The sequence below is a fragment of the Rhodotorula graminis genome, assembly GCF_001329695.1.
Source record: "Rhodotorula graminis WP1 unplaced genomic scaffold RHOBAscaffold_6, whole genome shotgun sequence".
NCBI lineage: Eukaryota > Fungi > Basidiomycota > Microbotryomycetes > Sporidiobolales > Sporidiobolaceae > Rhodotorula > Rhodotorula graminis.
In genome coordinates this window covers 1,029,924-1,054,939 of record NW_017264933.1, presented here as the reverse complement: position 1 = coordinate 1,054,939, position 25,016 = coordinate 1,029,924, and the positions used below count along the sequence as shown (strand labels likewise).

Genomic DNA, 25,016 nt, shown 5'->3' with positions numbered 1-25,016 from the left:
CAGATGCTCGGGTCGTTCCAGCCCGGCGCGGCAGGCGGCGGCGACCCGAACCAGAGCTTCCTCGCGCAGCAGCTGCAGAACGCGCCGTTCTCGGCCCAGGTCGCGGCGCTGCAGCTGCTCATGGGCGCCCAGATGCAGGCGCAGGTCCAGGCGCAGGTCCAGGCGCAGCAGGCCCAGATGTACCACCATCAGCAGCAGCAGCAGCAGCAGCGTCACCATCAGCAGCAGCAGCAGAACGGCCACGCGCACGGTCAGCAGCAGCAGCACTCGAACGGCATGAGCAGTGGGACGGTCAGCCTCGACGGCTCGTACCGCGAGAACGAGGTGCGCCTCCCCTTCTCTCTCTCTCTCTCTCCCTCTCCCTCCTTTCCTCCCAGACCTCTCCTGACGACCATTGTCACGCTACACAGTACCTCTTCAGCCCGATGATGTCGCCCGCCATGACGCCGCACTCGGCCTTTACCAACGCCTCGTCCCTCCCTCCCTCGGTCGGCCCGAGCGCCGTTCCGCTCGTCTCGCCTGCCGACCTCTTCCCTCCCCTCACCTCACCGGCCCTTGGCCCGCAACTGTACAACACGGACGTCGCGTCGAGCTCGTCCTCGAGCAGCCGCGTCAACCCGCAGCGCAACTCGCTCCAAGGCCTCGTCGACGGCGTCGGCGCCCTCTCGACCCAGTTGCCGAGCGGTGCGCCCGGCTCTCCCGCCGGGTCGTACTACTCGCCTCGACTCGGCCCGATCGACGTCGGGACGTCGACGGGCGCCGGCGCGGCGGCGGGTCGGCGCGGCGCAAGCAGCGCGGCCAAGAAGACGCGCCCGAGCCCGCTCATCAAGCCGACGCCCGACTCGGCGCTCGAGCGTCGCCGAGGCCGCACCAAGACGGTGTCGTCGGCCGGGCACGGCGAGAAGCGGGCCGGGAGCAAGAGCGCGACGAGCAGCCCGTTCCTCGGACCGACGATGGGCGGATCGGTGAGCAGCCAGGGACGAGCTGGCAGCGTCCTGTCGACAAGCGGCTCGTCGTCGAGCAAGGCGTCGCCTGCCGAGCAGGGCGGGTCGCACGTGCACTCGCAGCCGCACGGCGCCGTCGGCGGCCACGGCGGCTTCGCGAGCTTCGACACGCCGAGCCCGGTCGACCTCGCCTCGTCGGGCTACGCCAACCAGTCGTCGTACCCGTCGCCTCAAGCGCAGCAGCACTACCAGCTGCCGAGCTCAAGCTACGCGCACCAGCCGAGCCTGCCCGGCGTCGTCGAGGGGGTCGCCGTCTCGTCGCCGTCGATCGACCCGCAGATCTTCGCGGCGCATGCGCCGTCGACGGTCCCGGCCCAGCAGCACGTCGAGCAGCACGCCCAGCAGCATCATCAGCACCGGCAGCCGTACCAGCTCGAGCCGATGGGTCCGCCACCGCCGCCGTCAGCCGGCTTCAACCCCGTCACGCCCGCCTCGTTCATGAACTTCTCGAGCGACTTTGACGTCAACGGCCTGTCGTCGCTGTCGCCGGCGCTCGGCGCCCTCCAGGCGCACGACATCGACTCGGCCCTGTCGTCGCTCAGCAACAGCCCGGCCCTCCTCCCGCAGCCCGACGCCGCCTTCCTTCCCGCCGCCATGGACCTCGGCGGCGGCACCGCGCACTCGCTCGCCGAGATCAGCGTGCAGCCGAGCGCCGCCACCGCCGCCGCCACCACCGCCGCCACCAGCACGGTCGGCGCCGCAGCTGGCGACGGCGACGAGGAGGAGACGTTCACCGCGCCGCCACCGCCGTCGACGAGCAAGGCCGCTCCTCGGCGCAAGGGCGCGTCGGTACGAGCGTCGCCGGCGCTCAAGCCTGTCGACGCGGCGGGTACGGGCGGCGCGAGCGTCAAGGGCAAGGGCAAGGCGGCGGCGGGCGGTGCGGGCGCAGGTGCGGCAGGAGCGGGAACGAGGAAGGGCAAGGCGGCGACAAAGATTGCGCCGAGCCCGAAGATCGGGCCGAGCCCAAAGATCCGGCCTCTACTCGCGAGCAGTGCGTCCCTCCTCTCCCTCGCTCCCCTTTCCTCCCTTCCCTTCCCTCCCTTCCCTTTCCTCCCTTCCCTTTCCTCCCTTCCCTTTCCGCCTCCCTCCCCTGCCGCACCTGCCCTCCCTCGCACAAGGACGAGTCACTGACCTGCACGTCTCGTCGTCCCGCAGACGCAGCACCCGACGCCCAGTCGCGCCTCGCGACCAAGAGCAACTACGAGAACATCCTCGACGGTCGCGGCCCCGACCTGCTCGGCCTCCCCTCGTCGATGCAGTCGGAGCTGCAGGCGGCCGGTCCTTCTTCCGCCAACGGCGGCGCCGCCCCTCCTGTCGACTCGCGCCGCTCGTCGCACAAGGTCGCCGAGCAGAAGCGGCGCGACTCGCTCAAGCTGTGCTTCGACGAGCTCCGCAAGCTCCTCCCGCCGATCCTGCCCTACACGGACGAGCTCGACCGCCGTCCGGGCGACGGCAACGTCGGCGGTCAGCGACATGGCGAGGTCGACCCGGACAACCCGAACCGCGGCGTGAGCAAGGTAGCGCTCCTGCGACGGAGTAACGAGTACCTCGGCATCCTGCGCGAGCGCATCGAGCGGCGCGACAAGGCCATCACGGCGCTGCGCGACCAGATGGTGGTGCTGAGGGAGCAGCTCGGCATCACGGAGCTCGGCGAGGAGGAAGAGGAGGTGCCCGGCCTCGACCTCGACCTGGACCACCTCGACAAGGAGGAGAAGCAGGCCGGCAACCTCGCGTTCTGTGCGTCTCTCTCTCTCCCTCCCCCCCCCCTCTCTCTCGCGCGCTCCCTTTCGTCGTTGCCCGAACTGACACTCGCCCTCTCGCTCGCAGACGAGGACCTCGACTTTGACCAGAAAGTCGCGCCCGTCGTCGCTCGTCGACCCTCAGCCTCGTCCGCTCGTCGCCCGTCGGTCGCGCTCGAGGTCAAGCCCGCCGCTGCGCCCTCGAGGGTGACGGGCACCCGACGGTCGGCGCGCATGTCGCAGACGGCGCAGGAGGACCAGCCGATGGAGCTCGGGGGGGAGGAGTGAGTTTCCTGGAGGAGTGCGCCGAGCCGGTCGTCCCCTCTCTCATCCCGTTGCGCCGTCGTCGTCTTCCCCTCCCCTCGTTGTTGTTATTCTCATCTCTCGTTTCCACGTGCGAGTCTGCTCTCGTGCGGGCTGCTCGTCGCCGGCCGCGCTCGCGCCCCTTGTCGGACGGACGAGCCACTGTCCGTGCCCCGGATTGTCCAAGGCGCACTCGGCTCGGCCGCGCCTCGCAGCTCGCTCTTGCTCCTGCACCTCGCTGCACGGCGAACTCGCTGCACCTGCACCTGCTGCATGTCGCGCCACCACCGCGCACGGCGACGCAGCGACTCGAGCGACTCGGCCAGTTCGGCGGGCTCGTCCTCCTCGACCGACCTCGCCTCGTCCCCGGGCGCATCTTCATCGAGTGGATCCTCTGCATCACGCCTGCGCGACAAGGTTCGACATCGGTACCGCGACGAGTCAGACTCGGACTCGGGTCCGGGCTCGTCGTCGTCGTCGTCCTCCTCCTCCGACGTGCGTCCCGCCTCTCACTCGTACTTCCCCCACTTCTTCGCAGAGCTGACCATGACCCCCGGTACAGGTACGCGCTGCTCCACGACATGGCCCTCATCATCATCAGCATCATCATCTTCATCATCAGCGAGCCCGACAGCGCCGCACTCGAGCACACAGCAACGCCATCATCGCCGTCGGCGCCGTCGTCTTTCTCGCCGCCGGCATCGTCCTCGTCTTCCTCGTCACGCGAGGCGATGCTCCAGCGTCTTCTACCGCGAGTGCATCATCGACAGGAGGCGGCGGAGAAGCGGCTGGAGCTGGAGCGGCGTCTGGGGGGAAGGGCTCGAGCGGGAACGAGGGTTCGTCGGCCAAGGCGCGTCCCGTCCACCCCTTCTCTCAAGTTCCCCGAATTGACGCCAGTGTCGTCTGCGCAGAGTGCGAGCAAGCTGGGCGGTGTCTCGGGCTCGTCGTCGAGGACGAGCGGGGCGGCGAGCGGAACCGGAGGAGTGTCGCCTTCCTCGACTGCTACGGCCGCTACGGCCGCCTCGCCAGCCACGTCGAATGGCGGGCCGTACAAGCTCGTCAACAGCTACGAGGGCGATACGTTCTTCGACGGGTGGACCTTCTGGGCCGACGCAGGTGAGCTCGCTCTCACTTGGCCTTCCTAAACTTGAGCGGGCGGACCTGACCTGACCTGCGCTTGCCCGCCGACCGACAGACCCTACTCATGTGCGTCCCTCAGCTCGTGAGTACGTCGAGTTGAGCTCATGCAGAGCGCGTGCAGGGCCAAGTCGACTACGTCAACCTCGACGACGCCAAAAGTGCCGGCCTCATCTCGACGAGCGCGAGCTCCATCTTCATGGTGCGCCCTCATTCCGCTCGTCTCTCGTCATAGATCGTCCTGACGCTGCGCCCCTACCCACAGAAAGTCGACAACACGACGGTGCTCGACGCCGGCGCGGCGAGAAAGTCGGTTCGCATCCACAGCACCGAGGCCGTCAAGATTGGCTCGGTCATCATCGCCGACATCGTCAAGATGCCCTGGGGCTGCTCAAGTACGTCCTGCTCGCTCGTGCGTCTCGACAGGATCGAGCAGGACTGATCTCGAGCCCGTCGCGCAGCCTGGCCCGCTTTCTGGTCGAACGGGCCCAACTGGCCCGACGGCGGCGAGATGTGCGTGCGCTTTCGCGTTTTCTCTGCTCTCGCTGTCGTCGAGGCGTCGACGGCGAGGCCGCGAGCGTCAAGTTTGGGAGCACGAATCCGCTCACTCCTCTTGCGCCGCCCACAGCGATGTTCTCGAGGGCGTGCACGACGACGTCGCCAACCAGATCACGCTGCACACCAAAGACTCGGGCTGCAAGATGACGGACGACGTCGACGTGACCGGCACGCTCGTGCCCGCCAAGTGCGTCTCGCTCCTCCTCTCTCCGTCGAGCGCATCGTCTCCTCTCTCTTCTTTCGTCCCTTGCCTGACCGTCTCGCCCCTCTCACGCCCACAGCAACGACTGCAACGCCAAGGTGAACGGCAACACGGGCTGCTCGTACGCCGAGACGGCCAAGAACAGCTACGGCGAGGGCTTCAACGAGGCGGGCGGCGGCGTCTTTGTCACGTCGTTCACAACCAACGGCATTGAGCAGTGGTTCTGGAGCAGACCCGACGTGCCGCAGAACATCGTCGACGGCTCGCCTGACCGCAAAACGTGGGGCAAGCCGAGTGCGAGTTGGCCGAGCAGCGGGTGCGCCATCGAGGAGTACTTTTCGGACCAGGACTTGATCTTTGGTGAGTCCTCTTGCCCTCTCTCTCTCGTGCGCATCTCTCGTGCGCAGTCGCCTGACGACGAGCACGTTTCATAGATACGACGCTCTGGTGCGCTCGACCCTCTCCCTCTTCCTCCTCCCTCGCCCTGACCCTCGCGCCTCATCCTCTCCCTGTCTCTCTCGCAGCGGTGACTGGGCCGGTGCGGTACGTCGTCGTCCTCCCTCTCACCCTCCCTCCTCGCCCGTCACGCACTCACGTCAAGTCCTCGTGCGCCCAGGTCTGGCCCGAGCAGTGCCTCGCGCTCGGCGCGACATGCTCCGACGCCGTCAAGGACCCGAAGAACTTTGACAACGCGTACTGGGAGGTGGCGTACGTGCGCGTGTACTCGATCTAGCGCTTCTCGAGCGTGTGCGGCGAGGACGAGAGGCGAGAGCGCGAGAGCGAGAACGAGAGCGAGAACCGGACGAGCTTGAGGTCGGGTACTCGCCGACCGAAGCGAGCACGAGCGAGTGCTGCTGTTGTACGGCGTGCCCGCAGCGAGGACGAGTGCGAGAGCGAGGAGGTGCAACGCGAGGGAGCGAGAGGCAGACGGCCAAGCGAGGACACGGCCTGCGCCCGCGCGCTGCCGCCAGGGGGTCGTAGCACAGCTAGGTAGTGCAACGCTCGCTCCAGCAGGTGCACAGCGGGTGCGAGAGGAGCGAGGACGCGGCCGCCGTGCGACCAACCACTCGCGGCTCGTCGTCTGCGTCGTCTGCTCGTCGTCCCGCCCACCCTCTCTACGACCCAAGCACTCAGCCATGCCGGCCATTGCACCGATCCAGGGCGCGCTCCGCAAGCACGTGCGTCCCGCTCCCTCTCGTCCTCGTCGCGGCCCTGTGCCGCCGAGCCGAGGCTGATCTCGTCCTCTCCCCCGTCTTCGTCCGCCCGCTCTCGCGCCCACAGCTCCTCACCAACCTGAGCATCGGCATCGGTGGCGGCCTCGTCGTGCGTCCCTCTTCCTCCTCGCTCTGCCGCCCGCCGATCGCGAGGCGTGCCCCTCCTTGTCCTCGCCTCGCCTCCTCCGCCCCGCGCCGACTGACCCTCGCCTCGTCGTCCTCCCCCACAGGCCGGCTACTCGTACTGGCAGCTCGTCCACCTCCCCCTCGTGCGCAACCGCGACAACTGGTGCGCCCCCGTTCTTGCCCCCTTCCTCCTCGCCGGCGACAGAGCTCACCTCGCCGCGAACGCCTCCCACAGGTACCTCGAGCAGGCCAAGCTCAAGGCCGAGTCGGCATAAGCGCGTTCGGTGGCTTGTAGAACTCGAGCGGTCGACGGGTCGCGGAGCGAGAGGGGAACGCCGACGGGTTTCGTCTTCGAGGCTCGACCCCGGACGAGAGGAAGCGCCATCTCGGGCCTTCGTGACGAGGAGCGAGGCACCCCGCACGCTCGACGCTTCTCGACTCCTCGCTGCTCTGCTCGGATCGCTCCCTGCCTCTGCTTCGTCCTCGTCGTCGCCGTCCTGCGCTGCACCGCTAGCCTCTCGACATGGCCATCGCCCCGATCCAAGGCGCGCTGCGTCGCTCTGTGCGTCCTCGGTCCTCCTCTCGCTCTCCCTTGCCTCGTCGCGGCCGCTCATTCGGTCGAGCCGTCCCTCTCGCAGGCCCTCCTCCACATCTCGCTCGGCCTCGGGTCCGGCCTCGTCGGCGGCTACTCGTTCTGGTGCGCGCGCGCGCCGTCCTCCTCTGGCCCCTCTCCTTCTCGTCGTGCCTTCTGACCCTCGTTGTCGGCACCCAGGTACCTCCATCACCTCCGCAACGGTGCGTCGCCTCTATCTCTCCCGCCCTCGAGCGATCCTCGGACGACTGACCCACTCCGTTCCCCTCTCCCGCTCTCGCCCTCCTTGTCCCTCGAGCAGTCCGCATCCGTGATGAGTGGTACGCCCAGCAGCGTGAGGCGCAAGCTCAAGCCTGAGTGTCGAGTGCGAGTGTGCGGCAGGATGAGGCCCTAGCAGCCAAGCGCGAGATAGAGGCAGCGGGAGACGAGGGGCGAGGACCGTGCCATGCGAGCTGGATCTTTGTGCCGAGGAGCTGCGCGTCGAGAGCGAGGCGAGAGCGTTCGTCACTACGCGCGAGAGATGTCGCTCGTCGAGCCATGGCGAGAGCTGAGCCTCGAGAGGAGCAGCGCTCGAGCCGCTCGCGATCCAGGAGCGCCACCCTCGCGACGGCGCTCGAGAGCAATGACAGGGGCTCGTTCTCTCATGTCGAGCTCTCGCCGAGACACGCACACTCGCTCGCGAAGAAGGAGAGAGAGAGACGCGGCGGGAACCGGGACAAAGAGCAGTACATGGCCTCGCGCCGGCACTACGACAAGCTCGCGCCGACGTACGTCGGCGCACAGCACACGCCCTTGTCGGTCACGATCCTGTGCGTCTCGCCCTTGCCGGCGTCGGCGACCCAGGCCGCCTCGCGGTTGGCGAGCGTCGTAAAGCCCGGCTGCACCGTCTCGAAGATCTTCTTCTTGGGGTTGAGGAGCTCGAGCGCGGTGCGGTCCTGCATGCCCTCGAAGTAGACGCGGTCGCCCGGCTCGGAGCCGGCGGGCGGGTCGACAAACTCGACGCCGGCGTCCTTGCCCTCGGGCGAGGTGGCCTGCATGGACGAGTGGCGGGGTCAGTTCAGATGGCCGGCGACAGGAAAGAGACAGAGGGAGGAGACGCACGCAGAGAAGCATGCCGAACGACTTGATGCCGCGCACTGTGAGAGCGAGGGAGGAAGGGCGAGACAAGGTCAGAGGAGGGGGCCCGAGCGAGACGAGGCGAGGGGGAAAGGGAGGCAAGCGGACGCGAGACGCACTGCTGACGGGCTTGAGGTTGCACACGGTGATGACCATGGCGCCCTGCACTGCGATCGCGAGGACCGAGAGAGCGTGAGCTGACGGGGCCGAGGTCGAAAGAGGGAGACGAGGGACGCACTCTGCTCGAGCGTCTTGTACTTGACGAGGCCCGACAGGATCGTTCTCGGCTCGGCCTCGCCAACGTCAATCTTCTCGACGTAGAGGGAGTCGGCGTCCGGGTGGACCGAGACTGCGAGACGAGCGGGCCAAAGAGGGGTCAGTGCGGGGCGTCCGGGTCTGCGTCCGGCTGCGACGAGGACGGGCGAGGACGGTGGGACGGGGAACGCGAGGGACGCACCCTCGACGATCTTGCCGACGCGCAGGTCGACCATCCACGGCGCGGGCGCCTCTGCGACCGGTGCGGGCGCGGGCGCCTTCTTCTCCTTTGGCGGCTTGTCCTTCTTGTCGCCCTTCTTGCTGGCGCCGTCCTTTGCTGCACCCGCGGTAGCGGGAGCGCCGGCCTGCTCGCCCTTCTTCTTGTCGCTCACGACCTTGTCGACGGGCGCCTGCTTCTGCTGCTTGTCGGCGGCGGCGGCGGGAGCGGCAGCAGCGGCGGCGTCGGCCTTGGGCTTCTTGGGCTTGACGTCGGGCTTGACCTCGACGACGGGGACGTTGTCGACGTCGATGGCGACGAGGGCGGGGCGGCCCTCGAGGAGGTCGGGGTTGCGCGCGAGGGCCGAGGCGACGAGCGGGAGGTGCTGGACGTGGTCAAAGTGGCGGGTCAAGGCCGGGTGCGACAGGAGGGTCGAGTGCGAGGCTTGGGCCTGTCGAGGGAGCAAAGGAGGGTCAGGCGCGCGTGGACGAGGGCGAGACGAGAGAGAGGACGAGGGGACGGACGATGTGCGGGTGGACGGCGGCAAAGAGGCCGAGGTCGGCGGCGGTCAACGACTCGCCGGCGCAGTAGGTCTTTGTGGTGAGGTCGGTGTCGATGGCCTTGAGCGAGTCGGGCGAGTCGAGTGAGGGCGAGTCGAGCTTGGCGAGGAAGTGCTTTGCGGCGTCCTGCTGCTGCGGGGTGTTGCCGAGGGCGTCGTTGGTCTTGCCTGCGGCGTCGACGAGGGCGGTGACGATGTCGGCGAGGGCGGTGACTTTGCCCTTGGGGGATTCGAGAGCGAGCTGGTGGGTGGGCGGTGCAAGGTCGAGGTGAGCGCGGGTGGGAGCGAGGCAGAGGAGAGAGGAGAGAGGGCGAGAGGGGGGCGCACCGAGTCGGCGTGCGAGAGGGTGAGGTCCGGGACAAACTGGCCGTACACGGCGTGGACGAGGGCGGCAGCACGAGCTGGCGGGGACGAGTTGGTCGAGAGCGAGAGGTGGATCGAGGCCATGGTCGACAGGCGGTGGCGGGACTGGGTGAGGGTGCGGCGAGTGAGTGCAGTCCAGGCGGTTGTGAGCATGCACTGACTAGCGAGTGAGCTGTAGCGAGAGAGGGAGGACCGGGTGCTGCTCGCCTCTCCTCGTCGTCGTTCGCGGCTCCTTTTCCCTCATCGCCCGCGTCGTCCTCATCAGCCATGCTCGCACGCACTGCAGGTGCGCCCTCACCTCCTCCCCTAGCTCTCACCCACACCAACTCACCAACGAACCTCCAACCGTGCAGCCTCGTCGTCGCGCTGGATCGCCTCGACCTCGACCTCGTCCTGCCTCGCATGCTCCACCCTCCCTCCTCGACCAGCAGCACTGTGGTCCACTCCCTCCTCCTCCAGGGCCTTCTCGCACGCCACATCGCCCCGTCGCGCACCCACCCCGTCCTCGACCTCGCTCCCTCCTCCGCTCCCTCACCACGCCCACCGCAACGCTCTCGAGCCTCAACCCCTCCCGACCCACTCGACCTCGTCGTGAGTCACGCCTCTCCTACACCCTCGCTCCCTCCCCACACTGACCCGAACCTACGCCCGCAGCTCTGAGCCCTCGGCCCTGTCGCTCCTCGCGTCGCAGCCGTCGCACTACGTCGTGGCCCTCTTCATGGGTCGCCGCTACCTCTTGACCCCGGGCGACATCCTCACCGTCCCCAAACTCAAGGGCCTCGACGTCGGCCACACCCTCGCCCTCACCCGCATCCTCGAGGTCGGCTCGCGCGACTACACCCTCCGCGCCGCCCAACCCGCCTCGCACCCGCTCGCGACCGTCCACAGCGCGACCGCCGCCAACCTGAGCGCCAACCGCCAACCGCTCGACTCGGTCCTGCGCCCGCCCATGAGCCGCGCCGTCACGGTCGACGGCACCCCGCGCGACTGGCAGCGCCACCCGGACTCGCTCCCTCACCTCGCCGCCGACACGGTCCAGTGCACCCTCACCGTCACCGAGCACACAAAGGGCACCATGTTCGAGGTCGACAAGTTCAAGCGCCGCAAGGGCTACCGCCGCACCCTCCGCAGCAAGCTCGCCTTTACCCGCCTCCGCGTCGGCGAAATCACCCTCGGCCCACCCAAGGCCTGACGCGCATGGGTCGGGCACGAGGGTCACGGGTCGGGCTTGCGGTCGATGGGGCGGGTCGCACAGGGAGCGGGTTGTAGCGAGGGGCGCGGTTGCGCGCGAGCTGCACTTTGTACGATTCGAGCCTCTCTCTGTCTGTCCCGCGCGTCCGAGAGAGACTTTCGACGCACACAGAGAGCATGCACGACACGAGCAGCGAGAGTTTGAGCGGATTCCCGGTCTGCCCAACCTCGTCGCGCGACGAACGCGCCTCGCCGACCTGGCTGTGTCCTCCTCGTCGTCGGCCCTCCCCACCACTGCTGTGCAGCGCGAGTCCCGAGCCACCAGCCATGAGCTCGATCGCCGCCAACCTCCTGCGCCCCGTCGTCATCTGCGGTGCGTCCTGCGCCCTGCTCTCCCAGCCTCATCTCCCTCGCCGCACCAAAAGAGCTCACCCCTCCCTCCCTCGGCGACAGGCCCGTCTGGCACGGGCAAGAGCACGCTCCTCAAGAAGCTCTTCAACGAGTTTCCCGACAAGTTTGGCTTCTCCATCTCGCGTGAGCCCAACCTTGCCCTCCTCGCGCTCCTCCTTCCTCGTCCCCGCGCCCGCTAACCTCTCTCGCCCCCGCGTGGCGCCGACAGACACGACGCGTGCGCCGCGACCAGGCGAGGAGCGCGGCGTGTCGTACCACTACGTCTCGCGCGAGTCGTTCGTCGAGCTCGTGCAGCAGGACGGCTTCATCGAGCACGCAGAGTTCAGCGGCAACATGTACGGCACGAGCGTCAAGAGCGTCGAGGACGTCAAGCAGGGCGGCAAGATGTGCATCCTCGACATTGATACCCAGGTGCGTCCCCCCCACCTGCTCTCTCTCTCTCTTGGGTCGCGCTCGCTTCGCTCACTCACGCCGTCGTTGCACGCGCGCGCAGGGCGTCAAGCTCATCAAGGCCAACCACCCGCACCTCGACCCGCTGTACGTCTTCATCTCGCCGCCGTCGCTCGCGTCGCTCAAGACGCGCCTCGCCGGCCGCGGCACCGAGTCGGACCACTCGATGCAGGCCCGCCTCGCGGCCGCCGTCGGCGAGCTCGAGTACGCAAAGAGCGGCGCGTTCGACGTCGTCGTCGTCAACGACGACCTCGAGCGCGCCTACGCAAAGCTGCGCAGGGTCGTCGTCGACCGCGACCTCGAGGCGGGCGACCAGCTGCCCGACTTTGCCGCAGAGCAGTGAGGGCCGGCGCGCGCTCTCTCTCTTTATCTGCAACGACTGCCTTGCTGTCTCGCTCTCGTCGAGTCTCTCAGATTTGCCGAAAGGAGAGAAAGAGAGAGAGAGAAGGTCATGGCCGTCCTGGCGGACTTGTTTTCCCAGACGGGCTCATCCTCCTCGAGCTACGCAAGGTCGACGTTCGGGTCCGAGTACAGCTTGAACGTCTTGTCGTACTGGCCCGCCGCGATGAACCGAGCGTCTGCGAGCGACCGAGAAGGAACCGTGAGTACACCTGCTCGCGGGCGAGCTGGCGAGGAAGAGAGAGAGTGGGACGCACCGCTCGACACGTCGACGCTCATGACCTTGCCCGCCTGGTCGTTGGCCATGGCGCGCACCTGCTGCCAGTCGTCGGCGCTCCACACCTTGACGTAGCCGTCGAACCCGCTCGAGACGAGGAACGAGCCCGACGTCGGGAAATCGGGCTGGGTCGTCGCGTCGTGCGCCGAGTAGACGTCGCCCGCCTCGGGCTTGACGCTCCCGTCCTCCTCCTTGACCTCGCTCTCGCCCTCGCCCGCACCCTCGCTCTTGACCGCAGCACCGCTCGCGCCGTTGAACTCGTCCATGCCGGCGAACGCCCTCGGCGTCTCGGTGACCGGGTAGCGCTCGGCGTCGCGCGCTGCCGGCGCCGAAAAGAACTTGACGTCCGAGATGGCGCTCTTGTGGCCCGGGATGGTCGCGATCGCCTGGTGCATGCGCAGGTCCCAGATCCGGATCGTGTCGTCGTTCGAGCCCGTCGCGACTTGGTACCTGCGCCAGGACGACAGCGTCAATGCCGGCACGAGAGGCGAGAGACAAGGAGGAAAGAGAGAGAGAGAGGGTGGACGCACCCGTTGGGCGAAAAGTCGATCGAGAGGATGTCGCGGCTGTGGCCCGACAGGACGAGCGCCGTCCGGCCCGACCGCAGGTCCCACACGCGCGCAATAGCGTCGAGCCCTCTGCGCACAACGTCGAGGTCGTCAATATCATGTCGCACAAGGGCCCGAGCCGTCCTCGACAGGACAGGAGAGGAGAGAGCGCGAGACGCACCCAGATGCAACGAGCGCGCCGTCCTGCTGGAACGCGATGGCGTACACCTCCTTGCTGTGCCCCTCCTGGAGGAGGAGCTCGTCGCCGCGCTCGACGTCCCACAGGCGCCACGTGCCGTCGTACGACGCCGAGCCGAGGTACCGACCCGACGGGTGGAAGTTGACGCGGCACACGCGCGACTCGTGGCCCGACAGGGTGCGCAACGACGTGTCGCTGCGGGCACAGATGTACTGGGTCAGTGTCGAGCTTCACAGATGAAGGCGAACGAGAGAGAGAGAACGGACGCACTCGTCGAGGTTCCACAGCTTGATGTCGTTGTCGGCGCCGCTCGTCGCAAAGTTGACCGCGCTCGAGCTCTGCGACAGCGTCGCTTCTGGGTGCCACGCAACGCCACCTATCCGCTCCTTGTGCGCTGCGCGTGCGAGAAGCCGAGGCGTCAGGACAAGAGACCTCGGGCACGAGACGAGGAGAGAGGCGGACGCACCCCTCAGGACCCGGACCTCCTTGCAGCTCGGCACGCTCCACAGCTTGGCCTGCCCCGTCCACGAGCCCGTCAAGAGCATCTTCGAGTCGGGCGAGAACCGGACCGCCGACACGGCGCGCGTGTCGCCGATCTGCGAGCCGAGGTTGGTGAACGTCGACAGGTTCGAGAAGACGGCCTTGCGGACGTCCATGAGGCGGGCGAGCGGGACGCCGGCGTCGAAACGTTGGCGTGCGAGACGTTTCCTTGCCCTGTCAGAGGGAAGGGGCGGCGATGGTCAGTCTCATGGGCAAGGGGAAAGGAGGATCGAGGAGAGAGGGAGGGGAGGCGCACCTCGGCAGCGAGTACTCGGCAATGTCGCGACGTGCGGCCTTGAGCGCCGTCGGGCCCTCGGTGTAAAACTCCTCCTCCTTCTCGCTCTCCTCGGACTCGCTGTCGCTCTCCTCCTCCTCCTCGACGTCCATCGCCTCGCCCCGCTCGAGTCGCGCTTTGGCGATCAGGTCGCGCAGGCGGTCTCGCCTGTCGGCGGGGCCCTCGCCAAAGAGCGTGATGGGCTGGTCGAGCTCGCGCAGGCGGGCGCGCACCTCGCCGTCGTTGGTCGGGAGGGCGATCTTGCGGGCGAGCTGTCGGCGGTCGAGCTCCGACAGGAGGCGCGCCGTTTCCGGGTGGGCGGCCGAGCTGGCGACGTCCGAGTCGCGCGCCTCGAGCGAGTCAAAGTCGACGTCCATCGAGGCCATGGCTGACGGCGGGTGGTGGGCGGTCGTTGACGAGGGGAGGAGGGGCGCCGGATAAGGGCGAGGACGAGCTGCGGTGCGGCGCGAGCTGGACGAGTCGTTGCAGGTGGTGCTGTACAGTCGGTCGAGCTCAGCAGGTAGCTCCTCTTGGCGAGCTGAGGAGCGGGGATGGAGGAAGCCTTGCGTCGAGATGAGCCGGCAACAACTTCCTCCGCGCACACTCGTCCACTGGCATCGAGCTATCGTGCGACCTGTGCAGTGCACTCACAGTACCTATAGCACCCTCTTGTGCGACCGGAGTGCCCTCTCGACGCGTGCAGCGAGAGGCTTCCTCCTCATCGCCTCGAGCGCGTTCAACCTGGCTCTCGTCTCTCATAGCGGCAGGAAGCAGCCCAGCGGCTCGCCTGAGAGAACGAATGTGACTGTCTGCGGGCAGCGCGGTGCTCTAAGCTTGCCCAGCTGCTGTTGCACCTCGCTCTCTCGTGCGGGCGCTCGAAAGACACGGACTGCCCGAGTTACAACAGCACGGCGCGTAATAGGGAGGGCGCAAGGGGACAAGGGTCTACGAACAGCGAAAGACGAAGGGGAGACACGGACGAGGGAGGGGAAGGGCGAGAGAGGAGGGGAGGAACGCTCAACCGGGGAAGGGCTTGCCGCGCACGTCCTGGTACAGCTGGTCGCGCAAGCGCTTCTTGGGCGCGCTCTGCTCCTTCCACGCGCTCGACATGCGCTGCATGCGCTGCGACGCGACGACGGCGAGCGCGACGCTGCGTAGCGAGGTCGGCTTGGTCGGCGGCGACGACAGGACGGGCAGCGACAGCTGCGTCAAGATCGTGTCGATGCTGTTGCGGGAGACGACGGCCAGATGTCAGTGACTGAGAGTGAGGCAGCGCGTGTACACGCGAGGGAGAGGGAGGAGGAGGGAGAGAGAGAGAGATGGGGACGTACGTCTCCTGCTTGGTGCGGACGACGCCCTCGAGGTAGCGCTTCTGCGACCCGGCTTGGACGCGGAAGTCCATCTCGCGCTCGACGCGAAGCTTGAGCTGGCGCAGAAGGACGAGCAAGCCCTTGACCTCGGACTTGTGCTTGGTCTGCAGCTGGGCGAGAGCGGTCGAGGTGGTACTGGTCGGGCTGCAGGGCGAGGCGACACCGCGTGTCAGTGCGACGATTGAAAGTATGAGAGACAGAGAGAGGTAGAGGCGGGACGCACGAGCAGACATGGCGTGCGAGCTCCTCCTCGAGCGCGCCGAGCTTGCGCCGGGCGACCGAGAGCTCCTCCCTCGCGCGACCGAGCTCGACCTCGTCGCTGCTGCTCTTCTTGGCGCCGAGCTCGTCGCGCTCGCGACGCACGGCGGCGAGGTCGAGGCCGAGGCTGATGGCGTCCTGGCGCACGCGGTTCAGGTCGGCCTGGAGGTTGGCGACGCCGCGCAGGATGTCGCCACGCTCGTCCTGGAGCGCGCGTTGCTCGGCCTCCTTGGTCGACAGCGATGCGCGCAGCGCGTCGAGGTCGGCGGCTTGACGAGCGAGCTGGGCCTGCAAGGCGGCGTGGTCGGCCTTGGTCGACGACAGGTCCGTGTCGGCGCGTGAGGCTCGCTGCGTTGGCGGAAGAGCGGGTGTCAGTGCTGCACACACTCAGGAAGTGACGAGAGCGAGGACGCACCTCGTTGACGTCGGCAAGTTGGCGGATGAGGTCGGCGCGCTCGGCTACGAGCGAGTCCTTCTCCTTGCGCAGCCGCTCGACGACGTCGGCTGCGACCGCCTTGGCCAGCTCGCGCTTGACGGCGGCGAGTTCCTGCAGGACAGAGCGCCTTGTCAATAGGTGTCACGTGTGAGGGAGGGAGGCCGGGTGAGCGAGAGACGCACCGATTCGGCCGACGCCAATCTCGCCTCGAGCGCCGCCTTGGCCTTGCCCGCGCCCAACTGCTCGCTCGCGAGGTTGCGCAGCCTCGAGCGCTCGGTGCGCAGGTCGGTCTCGAGCACGGCGATGTCGCCCTTGGCCTGCTTGAGCTCGCGCTGGACAGCATCGTGCTGCTTCGAGAGCTTGGCCTTGTCGGCCGCGAGGTCTTTGGACCGGGACGCCTGCTGCTGGAGGACGTCGTTCTCGGTGCGCAGCTCGGCGAGCTTGGCGTTGACGCTGGCGAGGGTCGTCTTGAGCGAGTCGGCCTTGGGCGTGGCGGACGACGAGGATGAAGGTCTGTGCGCACGTCGTCGACGGACGAGGGTCAGGCGAGGTCTCGAGTCGGCGAGAGGAGCGAGATGAGAGCCAGGGACGCACTCGGCGAACGAGACACCGTCGCGGTCGATGCGCAGCTGGACCGTCTTGTTGGCGTCGAACGTCGCCTGGCACTCGGGGCAGTGCACCTTAGCGAGCCGACCTCGTACGCGCTCGAGCGACCCGCCGTCGCCCAAGAGTCGCTCGAGGTCACCCTCGAGCTGGGCGATGCGCGACTGGGCGGTCGACAGCTGGCGCGCGAGCGAGATGGTGCCCGACCCGGCCGCCTCGAGCTTGTCGAGCTTGGTGTCGATCTGGACGTTGGCGTCCGAGAGCTGGCTCTGGAGGTGCTCGACGACCTGCTCGAGCTCGTGGATCTGGGCGAGGAGCGGCGAGATCGTCTCGTTGGCGGTGGTGCCCGGGCTGAAGGCCGAGAGCTGCAGGAGGGCGGCAGGTGAGTGACGTCGACGATGCGGATGGACGACAGGGGCAGCGAGAGAGGGAGAGAGACGGGACGCACGTTGCCGAAGAGCTGACCGGGGGTCTTGGGCGTGTAGAACGACGGCAGAGGGCGGAACCACGACTTGTCGGGCGTCTTGGTGCCCGCCGGCGACGACAGCTGCACCGACACCTGCTGGCGGAGCGACTTGACGCGGTCCTCGAGGTTGGCCTTGTCCGACTCGAGCTGCTGGACCTCGAGCTCGCGCAGGCGCGCCGACTCGTCCTCGTGCGTCGCCGCCGCGAGCTGCTTGCGCAGGTCGTCGCACTCGCGCCGGGCGGCGTCGAGCTCCTCCTCGAGCGACGAGATGACGTCGTCCTGGGCGGCGCTGAACACCTCGTTGGCGAGCGGCGACTTGGCCTTGGGGACGCTGAGCTGCGACAGGCGGGCCTCGAGCGCGGTCGTCTTGGCCTGCTCGGCGTCGAGCTGCGCCCGGAGCGACTCGAGGGCGGCCTCCTTGTCGGCGAGGACCGTCTCGTTGTCGACGAGCTGCTGCGCCGAGTCGTCGAGGGCGTCCTCGAGCTGGCGCAGCTCGTCGTCCTTCTGCGCGACCTGCTGCCGCAGCTCGTCGACGTCGACGTCGCCGCCGCCGCCCTCGCCACGCTCGAGCTCGTCGACCCTGCGCTCGGCGAGCTCGAGCTCCTCCTGCATGCGCGCGAGCTCGTCGTCGCGCGCCTCGACGTCGCCGCGCAGGCCGGCGACCGTCTCCTCGAGCTGGGCGACCTCGTCGCGGAGCGCGTGCACCTTGCGCTCGAGGTCCTTGGCCGCCGCGTCGTCGGGCGCACCGGCGACGAGCTGCCGCTCGAGGTCGTCGCGCTCGCGCTCGACGCGCTCGAGCTTGTCGCGCTCGGCCCGGCGCACCTGCTCGTCGTCGCGGCGCCGCTGCTCGACCTCGTCGCGCACGCGCTCGACCTTGGCCTCCTGCGCCTCCATGACGGCGCACAGCTCCTTCTCGAGCTGGGCGTTGTTGTCGGCGAACTCGGTCTCCTGCTCCTCGAGCTGGCGGCGCGCGGCGTCGAGGTCGCGGTCCTTGTCCTCGAGGGCGACGAGGAGCGCGTCGCGGTCGTCCTGCAGCGCGGCGACCTCGGCGGCGCTCGCCTCGCCGGCCGAGGCAAAGTCGCGCTGGAGCTTGGCGAGGTCGGCGCGCAGGACGTCGCGGTCGGCCTCGGCCGCGCCGAGCGAGTCCTTGAGCTCGAACACCTCGCGCTGCAGGCCCGACAGGCGCGTCGACGCGTCCGAGTCGTCGCCGCCGCCGGACGGCTCGTCGACGACGCGGTCGCGCAGCCGTCGCACCTCGGCGTCCTTGTCGCCGACGACGGCGTGCGCGCGGTCAAGCTCGGCCTCGAGCTCGGCGATGCGCTGCGCCGCCGTGATGCTCGTGCCGTCGGCAGCGACGCCGAGCTGGTCCTGGAGGCCGCGGATGCGGCGCTGGCCGGCGACGAGGCCCTCGAGCTCGTTGCCGAGCATCTCGACGCGCGACGTCTCGCCGCTTGCGCCGTCGCTCTCGCCGTCCTCGCCGCCGCTGGACCTCGACGCCGCACCCGCTCGGGAGCGCGACGCGTCGCCGCCGGTGCCGGGCCCGAGGACGCTCATCTCCCTGAGCGTGTCCTCGAGCCTGCGCTTGTCCTCGAGGAGGCGCTCGTTGTCGCGGGCGGTACGCTGCACCGCCTTGACGAGCGTCGCGTTCTCGTCCGTCAGGTGCGAGTTGAGCGTGTGCAGGTAGGCGTTGAGCTTGGCGCCGTTGAAGCGCGAGCCGCCGGCCGCACCGCCGCCGAGGCCTCCTGCGGCGCCCGTGCTCCCGCCCGACGCGAGCGCCTCGCCGCCCGACCCGACGGGGAGCGACGTGTTGGCCTTATGGAACGTCGTGAGGTCGTTCGACGACCGGTCCGACCCGAACGACGACGCCGTGTGCTGGTCGTCGTCGTCGCCGCCCGGCGTGAGCCGCGACGCGACCTTGGCCGCCGAGCGGTGCGGGTGCGGCGTCGCGCGCACGTTGAAGCGCGGCTTGGCCGTCGAGCGCAGCGTCATGAGGAGGTGCGACGCGCGGCGCTGGGCGGCCGACTGGTCGACCGAGGGCGTGACCGGGTTGTCGTGCGCCGCGCTCGCGTTCAGGTCGTGCGGCGCGAGCGGCGAGTCGAGCTTGGCGTTGTGGGGCGTCAAGGCGGGCGAGGGCGACTTGGACAGGGCGCGCGAGGGAGTCGCGGCGTGGTGGTGCTGGTCGAACGAGGCGTGGGGCGAGCGACGAGGGGACGAGTTGCGGCCGAGCTCGATCGAGGGGAGGGTCGACTCGGTCGCGTCGTGGCGGCGGAGCGGCGAGAGGGCGTCGGGCAGGATGTTGTCGGAGCGGGCGGACGAGGCGAGGGTCGGTTTCTGCGGGCAGGCAGCAACGTCAGGACGGCGACACTGGGAGAACGAGAGGGCAGCGGAGCGCACCTTGACCGTTGCCGGCGAGTGTGGCAGGCCGCCGAGAGCGTCGAGCGGGTGCTGGTCGTCGTCGTCGTCCCTCGAGCGCTCCGACTCGTCCTCGGTCTGGAAGCTCGTGCGCTCGTGCGTCTCGTCCTCGGTCTCGGGTCGCGGCGGCGGCAGCTCGGACAAGTCGAGCGTGTGGTCGAGATGTGGCCGGGGCGCGGGCTGGCGCACGTCGTCCTCGCCGCCGCTGCCGCTGAGGACGACCATGTCGTCGTCGAGGCTGGCGGCGCCGGGCGCGATGCCGCTCACGCTCGGCCCATCGTCGTCGTCGGTCTCGCTGAGTGCGAGGTGGTCGTTGTGGCGCTGGGTGGGCGACAGGGTGGCGTGAGGGCGAGCGAGGGTGCGCGACTTTGGGCCGACGGTCGCGGTCGAGTCGTAGGCGCTCGAGCGAGCCGAGGGCGGGTGGACGGTCGACTGAGAGAGGTAGTGGGCGGTGTGGGACGGTGCCGGGGTCGAGGTGTAGGGGGACGAGGCGGCTTGGTCGTGTTGTTGTGGTCGGCGAGGAGGAGGGTCGTTCTCGTCGGCGTCGTCGTCGCTCGCGTGGGCCGGCAGGCGGGTGCGCTGGGGCGAGTGGGCGATGGTCGAGTCGGCGTCGGTCTCGGAGAAGGACGGCAGCTCTTGCGGGAGGCCGGGGAGGTCAGGGAGCGACTGTTGGTCGAAGACCTCGAGGCGCCGCAGCAGCCGCGAGGGCGTCTCGGGGTGGTACACTGCGGGAGTGGCGAGTCAGCAAGGGTGGCTGGAGAGAGTGCAAGAGTGGCAGCTCACTGCGCGAGTGCTGTGGTCGAGGTGAGAGCGTCGACCGAGGCGCGCAGCAGGGCGCGCCGAACCCTTCGCCGCACGTGACCCTCGCACCTCGCGGCTCTCGCAGTCGGTGAGCCAGAGAGACCAGCACAGGGTCGTACAGCGATTGCCTTGCTGCAGGCTGACCAGCAAAGCGCGAGGCGTCGCACCTCAAGCGGCGGTCGCGACCCGGTCCGCCTCCGCGTTCGACAGCCGGAGGACAGCCCTCTCTCGACCACCACGGCGACCGATGGCCACGACCGATGCCACCTTGGTTCTGCAGGACCTCCTCAGCCTACCTGCGCCCGACTTCGTCCCACCGGCGACCCTCGCGCAGCTCGTCGCCCTCCACCTCGGCTCGCTCCCTCTCTCGACCCCGCACCTCGCCCTCGTCCCGCTCCTCGTCCGCTACACCCTCCAGAGCCCCGCACTCTGGTCCAGCCTCGACCCGCAACACGCCTGGGACCGCCACCGGCTCGCGTTCGACGCCGCGAGGCAGGGCGTCCTCCTCCGCCTCGACACGCTCGCCCGTCCGCCCTCGACCACGCCCGCCCTCCCGTCCTCGTCGAGCAGCACCGTCAAGGGCAACACCGGCTGGTCGGCCCGTCGCGCCGTCCACACCTTCCTGCGCGAGCTCTACGCGGGCCTGTGGGCCGACCCGACCTCGACCACCACCGGCGACGGCCGCGTCGACCCGCTCGTGCGCCTCACGCTCGCCTCGGGCGTGCTCGCCGCCCTCCAGGAGTGGAAGCGCCGCAAGGAGAAGCTCTGGGTCGGCGGCGCGAGCGCGCTCGACCGCGCAGAGAAGGAGGCCGGGCGGGCGTGGACCGAGTGGAGCGACGCTCGACGACAGCAAGCCGGTGCGTCCTCGTTTCTGCCTCCCCTGTCCTCTCCAGTGTCCCCGGACTGACTCGCGAACCGCAGGTCGAGAGCTCGAGGCGTTCCCGGCCTGGCTCGCCGCGCAGACCGTTCCGTTCGTCCGCGTCGAACAGCTCGCCGCCGACTGGAACGCTCCTGTGCGTCCATCCACTCGCACTTTCCAGATCATAGCTCGGTACAGGTACTAACGGCGAGTCTGCCCCCTTGCAGGTCCTCCTGTCCGGCCTGTCGACTGCCTTCTCATCCGCCTTCGCCCACGGCACCGCCTTCTCGCACCCGCCTCTCGCCGCCGACCTGAGCTCGACGGCGTCGGGCCTCGAGTGGGCCGTCCCGTCGCCCTCGCACACGCATCTGTCGGCCCTCGTCCAGCGACCCCTCTTCACCTCGCTCGGCCCGCTCTCGCGCGCGCTCGGCCGCGCCCTCGAGGCGACGGCGCTCACGGCGGCCCAAGCGCGGTCGGACCCGCTCGTCGTCCAAGCGTCCCTGTCGGCCATCCACAGCCTGTCCGAGTCGCTCCTCGCCGTTGCGACGGCCCTCTCGGCCGCCTGGGCCGCGACGCCCTGGTCCGACCACTCGGACGAGCAGGCCCTCGCGCCCGCCACGCGCGCCCAGACGGCCCCGTGGACGCTCCTCAAGTCGCTCCTGTTCGCCCAGACGCTCGTCTACTCGTCCCTCCTCGAGGTCGTCTCGGCGGCGCCGGGCTCGGAGCCGGGCACGCCGCCGACGGCGCTGCAGCGCACGCTCGCGAGCGAGGCGGTCCAGGCGCTCGCGAGGACGTACTTTGTCGCGCTGCGGTTCGGGCAGGCCGGGTTTGAGGCGTGGAGGGCCGTCCTCGCCGGCTTGGTCGAGGTCGTAGCGGCGCCGACGGTCGGCGCACGAGCCGAGGCGTCGTCGGGCGTCATGGAGGGCGACGAGGAGGGCGACAGTGCGCCGTCGCCGGCCGAGGAGCTCGTGCGCTCGCTCGAGCCGCAGCGTGTCGGCCCGCACGAGCGAGCGGTCGAGCGTGCGGGTGCCACGTTCTGGCTCAACACGGCCGAGCAGGTCATGCGCTCGCTCGGCGACGATTACGTCGAGCGAGTCGTCCTTCGAGGGTGCAGGCCGTGCGTCCCATCTCTCTTTCCCTCTGTGTGTCTCTCGAAAAAGTGAGCGAGACTGACCCCGAGCTCGCGCACGCCGCAGGTACCTCGACGACGCGACCTACCGCGACTCGTTCGAGGCGGCGCACTCGGTCGTGCTCGCCGTCTTCTCAACGACCAAGCGCTGCGCGTGCGACGTCGCCCCCTGGTACATCGACCTCCTGCTTCGGGTGCGTCCCCCTCCACGTCCCCCTCCCCCTCTCAGAGCGACCCTGACCCCTTGCCTTCCCCCTTCCCTCGTCGCACTCACAGACCTACCCGTCGCTCCTGTCGCCGACCCAGCTGCGCCTCGCGTACGCGACCGTCGTCGCCGGCGTCACAGCGGCAGGCGACGACGCGCTCGCGTGGTGGTGCGTCGAGGAGCTCCTCGCGCGCATCGACGCACTGCCGCCCTCGAACTCGAGCGCGACGAGCATCGCAGCCGAGCAGGCGTCGACGCCGAGGCGCACGGTCGCGCTGCGGGACCTCGCCGAGGACGACGGCCCTACGGCTCGACCCGTCGCCGAGGTCGCCACCGCCGCCGCTACCGCCGCCGACGCTCCGTCTATCGACGACGACGCGATGATCACGCCCGCCGAGCAGCGCGTCCTCGCCCTCCCTCGAGGCGCGCACCTCCTCGTCCTCGTCGCGCTCCTTCCCTCGGTCTCGCTCTCTCTCCTCCCGACGGTCCTCTCGGCGCTCGAGGCGCTCGTGCGACACGAGCCGGTCGGGAGCGATGCGCGCGATGCGCTCGTGCACGAGTGCTTTGCCGTGCTCGGGTCGGGCATGGACGCGGTCAAGAGGGGCGAGGGCGTCAAGTGGTGGTTGGAGAGGGGGAGGGGGTTGCTCGTCGGCGGACCGCTCGAGGAGGAGAAGGACGGGGCTCTTGACGAAGTGCGTCAGGCGACGGCGGAGAAGGAGGAGCAGGAGACGGGTCCGGGCGACGAGGAGGCCAAGCTGTAACGCTGCCGCCGTTCGACCCACCTTGTCTGGCTCGCGCGTCTCTCGAGAGAAGCTTTTGCGACTGCTTTGGCCATGCACAGAGGCTCAAGGAGAGCGATGCGCGAGGCTGCGGCGCTGTTGCGTCCGACTCGGCTCGTCGTAGCGGGCGCAGGAGGTCGCCCTGACTCGCAACACCTCGACCCGTGTTGAGCACTAGCACAGCTGCCCCGTGCACTACTTCCAGCCTACCGCCGGCTCCGCAACACCCGACGCTCGTCGCCCGCCTCGCCCCTCAGTCGCCTCCTCATCAGCGCCGCCAAGTTCCCGCCCCTCCCCCTCGTCGACGACAGCCCCTGGGCTCGTATAAAGCACCCCAGTCCGCTCCACACACATACCATCCTCCGTCGACGCGCCCTCGCCCTCGCCGCCGCCATGCCCGGCGCCTCCTCCTCCGCCTGCTCCTCCCCCGCCTCGGCAAAGAACACCGCCCGGCCTAACCGCGCCTTCCCGCACCTCAGCCCGACCGACACGCCCACGCTCAAGGACGTTGCGCGGCTCATCAAGGACGGCAAGGCCAAGCGCGTCATCGTCATGGCCGGCGCGGGCATCTCGACGGCGGCCGGCATGTGCGTCCACCGTCTTCCTTCGCTCGTCGAGCCTTTGCTGCAGCGCATTAACGACGAGCTGCTGCGGCGCGACATGTTTCGCACAGCCCCGACTTTCGCTCGCCAGGCACCGGCCTGTACGACAACCTGCAGCGCTACGACCTGCCCTAGTGCGTCTCGCGCACCCTCTCTCTCTCTCTTTCTTCCGCCTCGCCACCCCAGCCTGACTGACACCGTACACCCTGCAGTCCCGAGGCCATTTTCGACCTCGACTTTCTCGAAGAGCGGCCCGAGGCGTTCTACACGCTCGCCAAGGAGCTTTACCCGGGCAACTTCAAGCCGACGACGAGCCACTACTTCTTCCGCCTCCTCCAGGACAAAGGGCTGCTTCATGGCTGCTGGACCCAGAACGTCGATACGCTCGAGCGGGCCACCAACGTGCGCCCACCTCTTGCTCTCTCCGTCTTGTCCCCCTCGCGCGCCTCCTGGCGGCCTTCGCCCAGCCGGACTCACGCTCCTCGCCCCGGTTGCAGATCAAGGACGGCCTGATCGTCGAGGCGCACGGCTCGTTCGCGAGCGCGACGTGCACGCACTGCAAGAAGCCGTACACCAAGGAGGAGATCAAGCCGGCCATCATGCGCGGCGAGGTCGTACGGTGCGCCGAGAAGCCGTGCAAGGGCCGCCGCGACGCTCTCGTCAAGCCCGACATTGTCTTCTTTGGTGTGTCGAGCGCACGCTCTTTCTCTGCCTCTCTCGCCGCGAGGGGTCCGAGCGCCGGCGTCCCTTCCTCCGCATCCTGACCTTCCCCACCTCCCTCCCTCCTCCCCTCTCTGTCTCCTTTCGCGCACACAGGGGAGGGTCTTCCCGAGCAGTTCTTCTCGCGCATGCACCACTTCTCCTCGTGCGACCTCCTCTTGGTTCTCGGCACCTCGCTGTCGGTCGGCCCGTTCAACTCGCTCGTGCACCGCGTCCCCTCGACGTGCCCTCGCGTCCTCATCAACCTCGAGTCGGTCGGCGAGGCCGAGCGCCCGGGCGCGCAGGGGTTCGAGTTTGAGCGCGACGGCGCGAGGGACGTGCGGTGGCTGGGCGAGGCGGACCGGGGCGTCGAGGAGCTGTGCGACTTGCTCGGTTGGCGCGACGAGCTGAGGAGGCTTAAGGAGGAAGGGTGGAGGGAGCTCGATGCGGCCGAGGGCAAGGGCGTGCGAGAGGAGAAGGAGGAGGGAAAGGGCGCCGAGGAGAAGCGCGAGGAGGTCGTCGAGCGAGTGGGCGAAGCCGCAGGCGAGAAGGAGCCGAGCGAGGAGGTCTCGAACGACTCGAAGGAGGTAGATGCGCTCGCGCAAGCGGTCGAGGGAGTCTCGCTCGAGGCGCAGGAGGACGTCGATGAGGACCAGACCTCGACGAAGCTGTAGCTCTGCCTCTCTCTCTTTCGGTCCCTGTATCGCACTTTCCCTCAGCCCT

At 69.0% G+C, this 25,016-nt stretch overlaps 10 protein-coding genes across 10 annotated transcripts; 7 read left to right on the top strand and 3 right to left on the bottom strand.

Annotated features, from left to right (window-relative positions):
* Nucleotides 1–4,448: 4,448 nt before the first annotated feature.
* RHOBADRAFT_14214 (glycoside hydrolase family 16 protein) lies at nt 4,449–5,377 on the top strand (the record flags this gene model as incomplete). Its single annotated transcript, XM_018412190.1, has 4 exons — nt 4,449–4,578; nt 4,645–4,696; nt 4,812–4,928; nt 5,023–5,377. Coding segments are annotated over 4 exons (654 nt in total), but the record flags the coding sequence as incomplete, so codon positions are not given.
* Nucleotides 5,378–6,054: 677 nt separating this feature from the next.
* Nucleotides 6,055–6,636, top strand: RHOBADRAFT_65017 (uncharacterized protein). The gene is made up of 4 exons (XM_018418629.1): nt 6,055–6,121; nt 6,225–6,266; nt 6,388–6,446; nt 6,519–6,636. The coding sequence occupies exons 1-4, from the start codon at nt 6,080–6,082 to the stop codon at nt 6,556–6,558; spliced, it is 183 nt and encodes a 60-aa protein (XP_018271513.1). The 5' UTR covers nt 6,055–6,079; the 3' UTR covers nt 6,559–6,636.
* A 170-nt stretch (nt 6,637–6,806) lies between these two features.
* RHOBADRAFT_43968 (uncharacterized protein) lies at nt 6,807–7,232 on the top strand (the record flags this gene model as incomplete). Its single annotated transcript, XM_018414327.1, has 4 exons — nt 6,807–6,845; nt 6,922–6,980; nt 7,056–7,078; nt 7,177–7,232. 4 exons carry the CDS (start codon nt 6,807–6,809, stop codon nt 7,230–7,232), a joined length of 177 nt encoding a protein of 58 aa, XP_018271512.1.
* Nucleotides 7,233–7,583: 351 nt separating this feature from the next.
* Nucleotides 7,584–9,469, bottom strand: RHOBADRAFT_53436 (uncharacterized protein; the record flags this gene model as incomplete). The annotated part of the gene is made up of 7 exons (XM_018416835.1): nt 7,584–7,906; nt 7,977–8,011; nt 8,111–8,158; nt 8,230–8,340; nt 8,449–8,914; nt 8,988–9,263; nt 9,350–9,469. The coding sequence occupies 7 exons, from the start codon at nt 9,467–9,469 to the stop codon at nt 7,622–7,624; spliced, it is 1,341 nt and encodes a 446-aa protein (XP_018271511.1). The 3' UTR covers nt 7,584–7,621.
* Nucleotides 9,470–9,639: 170 nt separating this feature from the next.
* RHOBADRAFT_26794 (uncharacterized protein) lies at nt 9,640–10,608 on the top strand. Its single transcript, XM_018412765.1, has 4 exons — nt 9,640–9,671; nt 9,739–9,976; nt 10,040–10,265; nt 10,380–10,608. Exons 1-4 carry the CDS (start codon nt 9,653–9,655, stop codon nt 10,575–10,577), a joined length of 681 nt encoding a protein of 226 aa, XP_018271510.1. The 5' UTR covers nt 9,640–9,652; the 3' UTR covers nt 10,578–10,608.
* A 244-nt stretch (nt 10,609–10,852) lies between these two features.
* RHOBADRAFT_66429 (uncharacterized protein) lies at nt 10,853–11,843 on the top strand. The gene is made up of 4 exons (XM_018418964.1): nt 10,853–10,949; nt 11,030–11,110; nt 11,196–11,398; nt 11,481–11,843. The coding sequence occupies exons 1-4, from the start codon at nt 10,904–10,906 to the stop codon at nt 11,778–11,780; spliced, it is 630 nt and encodes a 209-aa protein (XP_018271509.1). The 5' UTR covers nt 10,853–10,903; the 3' UTR covers nt 11,781–11,843.
* A 30-nt stretch (nt 11,844–11,873) lies between these two features.
* On the bottom strand, nt 11,874–14,051 carry RHOBADRAFT_36310 (uncharacterized protein; the record flags this gene model as incomplete). The annotated part of the gene is made up of 8 exons (XM_018413346.1): nt 11,874–12,015; nt 12,094–12,238; nt 12,311–12,563; nt 12,644–12,751; nt 12,843–13,055; nt 13,131–13,254; nt 13,327–13,574; nt 13,657–14,051. 8 exons carry the CDS (start codon nt 14,049–14,051, stop codon nt 11,939–11,941), a joined length of 1,563 nt encoding a protein of 520 aa, XP_018271508.1. The 3' UTR covers nt 11,874–11,938.
* Nucleotides 14,052–14,691: 640 nt separating this feature from the next.
* On the bottom strand, nt 14,692–19,444 carry RHOBADRAFT_43963 (uncharacterized protein; the record flags this gene model as incomplete). The annotated part of the gene is made up of 8 exons (XM_018414326.1): nt 14,692–14,899; nt 15,006–15,188; nt 15,268–15,650; nt 15,718–15,849; nt 15,921–16,251; nt 16,333–16,706; nt 16,790–19,138; nt 19,202–19,444. 8 exons carry the CDS (start codon nt 19,442–19,444, stop codon nt 14,692–14,694), a joined length of 4,203 nt encoding a protein of 1,400 aa, XP_018271507.1.
* Nucleotides 19,445–20,267: 823 nt separating this feature from the next.
* Nucleotides 20,268–22,994, top strand: RHOBADRAFT_53432 (uncharacterized protein; the record flags this gene model as incomplete). The annotated part of the gene is made up of 5 exons (XM_018416834.1): nt 20,268–20,877; nt 20,942–21,033; nt 21,107–21,996; nt 22,076–22,202; nt 22,285–22,994. 5 exons carry the CDS (start codon nt 20,268–20,270, stop codon nt 22,972–22,974), a joined length of 2,409 nt encoding a protein of 802 aa, XP_018271506.1. The 3' UTR covers nt 22,975–22,994.
* A 391-nt stretch (nt 22,995–23,385) lies between these two features.
* On the top strand, nt 23,386–25,016 carry RHOBADRAFT_36306 (uncharacterized protein; the record flags this gene model as incomplete). The annotated part of the gene is made up of 5 exons (XM_018413345.1): nt 23,386–23,579; nt 23,666–23,728; nt 23,807–23,996; nt 24,092–24,278; nt 24,411–25,016. 5 exons carry the CDS (start codon nt 23,386–23,388, stop codon nt 24,965–24,967), a joined length of 1,191 nt encoding a protein of 396 aa, XP_018271505.1. The 3' UTR covers nt 24,968–25,016.